The 9,075-nt window shown below is 44.9% G+C and overlaps 1 protein-coding gene across 3 annotated transcripts in view; it reads right to left on the reverse strand.

The window, feature by feature from the left end:
* Positions 1–1,253, reverse strand: part of LOC103257853 (sodium/bile acid cotransporter 7) — a 20,886-nt gene extending 19,633 nt beyond the window's left edge. For 2 of the 3 annotated variants that reach the window (XR_002481834.1, XM_008055555.2), the window contains exon 1: positions 901–1,253. Coding sequence is in view for 2 of the 3 variants with exons in the window: in XM_008055555.2 (XP_008053746.2) it covers positions 901–1,000 (100 nt within the window). In the remaining variant the exon portion in view is untranslated. The remainder of the gene's footprint in view (positions 1–900) is intronic. The other variant, XM_021711139.1, reaches the window with a different exon arrangement.
* Between the last annotated feature and the right edge of the window lie 7,822 nt (positions 1,254–9,075).

Consider the following 9,075-nt stretch of genomic DNA (forward strand, 5'->3'; position numbering starts at 1 on the left):
CCCCCCCCCCCCGTATGACTTATGTATTAAACCCATCAATAAGCTTCAAAACTGACAACCAAGGTCAAAATGACGAATGAAGTAAAGACATTCATCTAATGTTTATGAAAAGTAAGGCAAGGTTGTCTAAAGGTGAGGGGAGTGGGGAAGGGTAATGATATTTCTAGTATTCCCAGTACTGTCCATCGCCACAATACAAAGCTCCCACTATTCAGAGATACGAGTATGTTTTCTAGCTGGACTACAGTTCCTTGCCAAAATACACACTACGCATAGTCTAACACAGTCTGTATCTGTTAGACTGCTGGGGTAGCCACTGAATCCCGGCAGCACACGGAAGTAGTGTCCTGTCATGAAAGAGTGCAACGTGTCAGTCGGCTTGGGAGTTTCTGGAACGCCAGCAACTGCAGCAAATCATCACTCTCCAACATGTGGGCCCTGAAATCTGAGTTGGGGGCAGGGGTGTCCCTCTTCCTTTTTTTCACCACTTTTTTTTTTTAAGTGGGGGCAGGGAGGATTCGGAAGCAGACTAGATAATGAGGTTCACTTAGAGATAGATAGGGAACTCTAGGCAACCCAGAGTCCCTTGGGATAGGATGCTACTTTGCAGGCAAGAGGAATAAGTTTCCTTCTCTGTAATCTACTCCTTGACACTGAGGACAGTCATTGTTTGCTCGCGGAAAAGGCTACCTGCGCTCCAATGCCCGTGCCCCACTCCTAATTACAAGTGCCCTCTGGGGTTGGTACGTTGGAAATCCAGCCAGAGAACCAAAGGCCGGTCAGTGCCCACGCGAAAGGCAAGCACTGGCCAGCGGGGGTTGCCCTTCCTTCCCCGAGCCTCGCAAATTAGTTCTGGAGGGGGGACGGCGATGGAGCCGGCGGGGGGCGGGCAGCACTTACCCCCATTCACCCCTATGGACGGCTTCAGTTTGGCTCCGGCGATCGCCAGCACTATTCCGATCATGAACCATTCTTTCCTCAGCCTCTCCAGCAGCCTCATGTTTGTTAGGGTGGGTGGGTTTTGTTTATTTGTTTGGCTTTTTTTCTTTTCAAGCTGCGATCGCTTAATCCCCGGGGCGTCTCCAGACTTTCCTCGGTCCCTCCAGACATGCAGCAGAGAAAGTCAAATTGCCACTTGTAAACTAAAGACCTGGGGGTTGCTCCGGCGGTTTGGAAGCGGGCTGGGAGTAGTAGTATCCAGTGACAGGAAAGTCTCACAGAGCGCCGCCATCACTACCACGCATCTTGTAATAGGCGCGCACAACGCGCCCGCAGCCCCTCTGGCCGTGGGCTCGCAAGAGCAGATGCTCCGAAACAGAGAACCCAGGCCAGGCCAGCAAGCGCGAGGGATCCGGGAGGGGAGACTGGCCGCCGGGAGAGGTGGACAGACCCACGGCCACCGAGACTTGCGGAACCTTCTGAATGACAGGGGCAGGAAAGCGTCGTGAGATGCCACAGCCGCTCAGCCTTAACGAGGGTCCCGCTCCAACAAACCTTTAGGCACAGCCCCACGCGTCCCTGGAGCATATACTCCCCCACGGAGGGCCTCTCCTTTGCTCTGCCATGGTCTCGCTGGAAGGACTGGCGTGTTTGTGCTTGGGGCAAGGAATTTCTCTGTTGGCGCCCCGGCAGCAGCATGCAGGTTTTTTCTGGGGTGCGCTTGCTTGAGGCATTACGGCGCTTCCTCGACGCCAGCGTTGACGTGTGCGCGGGAGGGAAGCGGCGGCCACTCAGTCTTCGGGTTCCCAGCCTGAGCCGTGCGAGTTAGAGGCGCACTGGGTCCGCGCGGGAAAGCGGTTCGCTGGTTGGCGGGAGCTTTAGTCCTGGCTGTGGGTTGGAAATCGGGCGCCGGGCAGACGCCCACGTTCACGAGACCCCAGCTTTCCAGCGTCCGCTGCCATCCGAGAAAGGCGGGCGGGACGCTGCCAGGTCGGTCGCCTGCGGGTGGACGCGCGGCCCGGACCTCCCCCCACCACATCTGACCCCCCCCCCACACACACACCATCTACCCCCAGGAGTGGGAGAATTGCAAGCGGGGCCAGATCTTCCTTTGGGGCGCTGAGTGAGCGTGGGAGCCTTCTCCCCTCCAAGAAGCCACCCCACCCGTGGGCGGAGTGGGGGCGGTGCTGGCGAATCCCAGGGCGCGCAGGGGCCGCGCCCGTTGACCCCAGAGCTGACCCACCCGAGCGGCTGGGAAACCCTGGGAAGGAGATCAGGATTCCAAAGCAGAAGTGGCGAGGGATCCAGCCTGAGGGCTAGGGGTTCCGGCCTTCCATGACCTCCCTTGCTCAAGCCTATCTGTCCTCCCGTTTTATTCCTTGAAGTGTTTTGTGGCGACCAGTGGCATGGATGGTTTCATGAATGAAGTTTCTACCGGTAAACCTTGCCGGAGCATCAGCTTCTCCCGATGATGCACCCAGATAAAGAAATCACTCTGTGGTATTTTGAAGTAGCCTGGCATCTGCCACTTAAATGGTTAGTTAAATGTGGAACTTAAAGCTTGGAAGGGATTGTTTAGCAATGCCAGACCTTAATTCTGAGTTTATTCAAGGCGTGAAAGAGACTCATGATGTAATTTCCTCTGTTTAATTTAGGTTTGTCATCATGACATGACTTGCTATCCAAAACTAAGCTACGGTAAGCAATTGTGCTCCCAGGTATAGGTTCCACAGTACCAAGTGCCATCTGGCAACATAAAGAAAAGTTGCAGCCGGGCTCGGTGGCTCAGCCTGTAATCCCGCGCCTTTGGGAGGCTGAGGTGAGTGGATTGCCTGAGCCCGAGGGTTCGAGACCCGCCTGGGCAACTTGGCGAGACCTCATCTCTACAATAAATCAAAAAATTAGCCAGGCATGGTAGTGCCCGCCTGTAATTCTGGCTACTCGGAAGGCTGAGGCGGAAGGATCACCGGAGCCCAGCAGGTCGAGGCTGCGGTGGCCGTCTGGGCGACAGAGTGAGACTCCAACTCAAAAAAAAAAAAAAAAGAAAAATTGCTCTGGGTGAGTCAGTGAGTGGGTGGTGAGCGAACATGGAGGACATTACACAGCCGTAGACTTTATATACACTGTACTCTTAGGCCGCACTATATTACAAAAATTTTCTTCAATAATAAATTAACCTTCACTTACTGTAAAATTGTAATAAACAGGGGAAAGCATACTCTATTCAATAAACGGTGCTGGGAAAACTGACTAACCATATGCAGAAGACTGAAGCTGGATCCCCTCCTCTCATTCATACAAAAATTCACTCAAGAGGGGTTAAAGACTTAATTGTAAGACCTCAAACTATAAAAATACTAGAAGAAAACCTGGGAAATACTCTTTTAGACATCAGCCAAGGCAACAAAGTCATGACCAATTCCTCAAAAGCAAATGCAACAAAAATAATAATTGACATTTAGGACCTAATTAAACTAAGGAACTTCTGCACAGCAAAAGAAACTATCAACAGAGTAAACAGACAACCTACAGAATGAGAGAAAATATTTGCACACAAATATTTGCATCTAACAAAGAGTCAATGTTCAGAATCTATAAGAAATTTAAATCAACAAGAAAAAAAAGCAAACAACCTCTTTGAAAAGTGGGCAAAGCATCAAAAAAGGACTGTTTTTTAAAAATGTGGTACATATACACAATGGAATATTACACAGCCATAAAGAAGGACAAAATTATAAACTTCACAGCAACTTGGATGGACTTAGCGTCTATACTACTGAGTGATCTATCACAGAAACAAAGAACTGAGTATCAGTGTTCTTACTCATAAGTAGACCTTGAACAATTATTGTAACACTATAAGAAAAGGATTGGCAGTAGTGGGAAACTGCCAGGGTAAGGGGGCACACCTCATCAACAAGGGTTCCTGCATAATAAACACTTGTATATCTAACCCTGAATTGCACCCCACATCTTTAAAATAAAAAAAAATTTTTTTTGAGTTGGAGTCTCACTCAGTCACCCAGACTGGAGTGCAGTGGCATACTCCCAACCACTGCAGCCTTGACCTGCTGGACTCTGGCGATCCTTCCACCTCAGCCTTCCAAGTAGCTAGAACTACAAGCACACGCTACCATGCCCGGCTAATTTTTTTTTATTTATTGTAGAGATGAGGTCTCGCCAAGTTGCCAGGGCGGGTCTCGAACCCACAGGCTCAGCAATCCACTCACATCTGTCTCCCAAAGTGCTGGGATTACAGGCTGAGTCACTAAGCCCAGCCAAAAATTTTTTTAAAAAAAAAACAAGTGGACAAAGGACATGAGCAGACAGTTCTCAAAAAAGACATACAAATGGTCAACTAGCATATGAAAAAATGTTCAACGTCACTAATCATCAGAGATATGCAAATCACAGCCACAATGAGATACCATCTCACACCAGTCAGAATGACTTTTATTTAAAAGTTAAAAATCAACAGATGTTTGCAAGATTGTAGAGAAAAGGAAATGCTTGTACACTGTTGATAGGAATGCAAACTAATTCATCCCTGTGGAAAGCAGTTTGGAGATTTTTCAAAGAGCTAAAAATAGAATTACCACTGGACTCAGCAATCCCATTACTGGGTATATAACCAAAAGAACATAAATCTTTCAAAAAGACACCTGCACTCATGTTTATTGCACCACTGTTCACAATAATGAAGTCATGGAAGCAGCCTAGATCCCCATCAGTGGTGGATTGGATTTTTTTTTAAATGTGGGCTATTGCCTTGCTAATGTGACCATGTGCTCTTTGAGCTATGGCTATCACCATGCTTCCTGGCTTTGGCCCTTCCCCACCTTGGGGAGGTGAATCTTCTCTCCCTTCTCTTTCTCTCTCTAATTTACTTTTAAATAAACTATATTTTTTAATCTAAAAAAGTGGTAAATATATACCATGAATACTGTGCGGCCATAAAAATGAAATCACGCCTTTTGCAACAACATGCATGTAACTGGAAGCCATTATCCTCAGAAAATTAACCCAGAAACAGAAAATCAAATATTATATACTTGTAAGTGAGAGCTAAACATTGGGCATACAGACAAAAAGACACTGAGTACTCCCAAAGGAGAGAAGGAGGGAGGGGACAAGAATTGAAAAACCACCCGTTGAGTACCATGTTCACTGGGTGAGGGGGTCAGTAGAAGCCCAAACCTCACAATCACTCAAAATACCAATGGAACAATTCTGTACACATACTCTTTGAATTCAAAATTTAAAAATAAATATACTTAAAAAATTTTTTAATCATTTGTAATAACACCTAAATGCTATACAGCTGTCCAAAAATATTTTCTTTTTTATAACTTTATAAGCCTCTTAAAAAATTACTTTTTAAAGGCTTTAGAAAAAAGAAAGACTAAGACACAAACACATTAGCCTAGGCCTACACAGGGTCAAGATTTGAACTTCTTTCTTTCCACCTCTACATCTTGTCCCACTGGAAGGTATCCAGGGGCAATAACAGGCACAAAGCTGTCATCTCCTATGGTAGCAATGCCTTCTTCTGGCATAACTCCTAAAGGACCTGCCTGAGTCTCTTCTTGAGAAGTGGTCACTCTTCTCAGAAATATGTCCATAGTGGTTTGCTTCCTTTTTTCATCATAGATCTGCATGAGTAGCGTGTTTGCTGTAACATTACAATGATTATGTCTTTACTAGGAAATAGAAAATTTTCAGCTTCACTTAACTCTTATGGGAGCACTGTCATTTACCAAAACAACATTATATGACACATGAGTATAATAAAATAGAAAAATTAAGTAAAATAAGAGTTACTTGAATACAAGCACTGTGATAAAGATAGTGGATCTGATAACTGAGATGACTAAGTGACTAAGGTCAGGTATCATCTACTGGACAAAGAGAGGATTCACATCCTGCATGGGACAGGATGAGATTTTTGTCATGCTACTCAGAGCAACTCACAATGTAAAACTCATGAATTGTTTATTTATGGAATTTTGCCTTTAATATTTTGGATTGTGGTTGATGCAGGTAACAAACTGGAAAGGGAAACTGAGGTTAAGAAAGGACAGCTGTACATTTGCATGTCTCCTTTTCCAAATTACATAACTATGTTGTGTTGAATAGTGTCAGATTCATATTTTCCTGGAGACTCAGAATTTGACCTTAGTTAGACAGGGATGAATTAGTTTGCATTCCTATCAACAGTGTACAAGCATTTCCTTTTCTCTACAATCTTGCAAACATCTGTTGATTTTTGACTTTTTAATAAAAGTCATTCTGACTGGTGTGAGATGGTATCTCATTGTGGCTGTGATTTGCATTTCTCTGATGATTAGTGATGTAGTAAGTTAAGATGAGGTTATACTGGATTAAGGTGGGTCCTATATCCAATGACTGGTGTCCTTATAAGAATGTCCTGTGACAACACACGAGAGAGACACACAGAGGGGAACCCATGTGAAGATGGAAGCAGAGACTGGAATGACATGTCTGCGATCAATAATGTCAAGGATTGCTAGTGACCACCAGAATCTGGGAGAGAGGTATGAAACCGTTTTTTTCTCAGTGCTTCCAGAAGGAACAATCCCTGCTGACACCTTAATTTTAGACTTCTGGTCTCCTGAACTGTGAGGAAATAAATGTCTATTGTCTTAAGCAACCAGTTTGCAGTACATCTATTGACACCTTGATTTTTCCACTGCTCAAAACAGTTTTTTGAACTTGTCAACTTTGATGCGTTTTAGTGCTTCTGCCATTTTTGTTTCACCTCTTCCACATAGGCAAAATGTTTCCCTTTGAGGACTTTTTTATCTGGGAAAACACAAAGTCTCTAAGGGCAAGATCAGGTGAATATGGAGGATACGGCATGGGGGTCATGCGGTTTTTGGTCTAAAACTACTGAACACTCAGCATAGTGTGGGCAGGTACACTTGTAAATCACTCATTGTGAAATGGGCCAAAACATTGAAAGAATCTAAAATAAAATTCACTGAAGTCAAATGCAACCTCTTACAACAATGCTAGCTGGTACATTGATGCCAATGGATTCCTAGAACACATACCTTGCAGGGGAAGCCTGTGCAACAAGACTTTTTTGGGAGAGTCTCCTCTCATATACCTGTGCCTGTTCTCATGGAGTTTATGTTTAATAAAATGATGATAGGAATTCTATTTCATTGGGCTGATGAATAGATTAAATATGATAGTAAATATTCATTGTCTTGCATGGAATAAATATTCATTTATTCAGCAAATATTTACGGAGCTCCTGCTATGTACTAGGCACTGGTTTTTAAGTGGTGGGGTTATAAAGAAAAAAAGATACAAAGTTTCAACTTTCCAAGAGTGTTCTACTAATAGTAATAATAACAAAGACAGAAGTAACAAGTAGTGATAAATGCCATGATGAAGATAAAGCAAAGATATGTGATCAAGAGTAATAAGGGAGCTGATTTAATTGAATAGAGATGTTTTAGTTTGGGGTACTATCACAAATTACTATAGAATGGATAATTTTTATTATTTTTTAAAATAGAGATGTGGAGTACAAATCAGGATTAGTTATACAAGTCAGCTGTGTGCAGGTGAAGCTTGGGCATCCAACTGGTCCTCTCTTCTAGTTTAGGACCAGGTACCCTTTGTGTTATGTGCCACCCCCAACTCCAACCCCAGCAGTGCCCAGTGACTGCTTATCCCTCCCTTGTGCTAGTATGATTAAAGATCAGGTCCCATTTATGAGTGAGAACATTTGGTATTCAGTTCTTTGTTTCTGTGATAGATCACTAAGTAAGATGGTCTCCAACTTCATCCAGTAGAATGGGTAATTTTTTTTTTTTTTTGAATTGGAGTCTCACTCTGTCGCCCAGACTGGAGTGCAGTGGCCGCTCCCGGCCACCGCAGCCTTGACCTGCTGGGCTCCGGCGATCCTTCCGCCTCAGCCTTCCGAGTAGCCGGAATTACAGGCATGCGCTACCATGCCCGACTGATTTTTTGACTTATTGTAGAGATGAGGTCTCCCTGCCCAGGCGGGTCTCGAACCCGCGGGCTCAGGCAATCCACTCACCTCAGCCTCCCAAAGGTGCAGGATTACAGGCTGAGCCACCAAGCCCGGCCAGAATGGGTAATTTAAACAAGAAACATTTACTTCTCAGAGTTTAGATCAGGGTGCAGACAAATCCATGTCTGGTGTGGATCCACTTCCTGGCCATCTTTTTTTTGAGTCAGGGTCTCACTCTGTTGCCCAACCTGGAGGGCAGTGACACAATCACGGCTCACCCCAGCCTGGACCTCCTGCGCTTAGGTGATCTTTTCACCTCAGTCGCCCAAGTAGATGGGACTACAGGTGCATGCCACCACACCCAGCTATTTTTTTGTTTGTTTTTGTAGAGACAAGGTTGCCCAGGCTAGTCTCAAATTCCTAGATTCAAGCAATCTTCCAGCCTTAGCCTCCTAAAGTGCTGGGATTACAGGCATGAACCACCATGCCCAGCCAAAATGGCCATTTTCTTGCTGTGTGTTCACACAGCATAGAGTACAGACAGAGAGCAAGCTGTTTTAACTCTTCTTATAAGGGTACTAATCCCATCATGAGGCCTTCACCCAAGTGATGTAATCATCTCCCAAAGACCCCCTCCACCTGATACCATCACATGGAGGGGGGTTAGGATTTCAAGATGTGAATTTTGGAGAGGGGTCACAAACATTCAATCTTGTAACAGAAGGCTTTTCTGAGGGGTGTGATATAAGCAAAGACCCAAATCACAAGAAAAAGCCCACCATGCTTATATCTGATTGATGAGCACTTTAAACAGAAGAATCTGCCATGAACAACCCACGTAAGTGCCCTAAGATGGGAACCATCTTGACATGTGTATTAGTATCCTATTACTATTCTAACAAATTACCACAAACTTAGTAGCTTAAAACCATACAGCCTAGCCGGGCTTGGTGGATCAACCTGTAATCTCAGTGCTTTGAGAGGTTGAGGTGAGTGGATTGCCTGAGCCCATGGGTTTGAGACCCACCTAGGCAACTTGACGAGACCTCATTTCTACAATAAATCAAAAAATATTAACTGGGCATGATAGCGCATGCCTGTAATTCCAGCTACTTGGAAGGCTGAGG

This window comes from Carlito syrichta, unplaced genomic scaffold (assembly GCF_000164805.1).
Source record: "Carlito syrichta isolate Samal-C Ts95f unplaced genomic scaffold, Tarsius_syrichta-2.0.1 Scaffold301883, whole genome shotgun sequence".
NCBI lineage: Eukaryota > Metazoa > Chordata > Mammalia > Primates > Tarsiidae > Carlito > Carlito syrichta.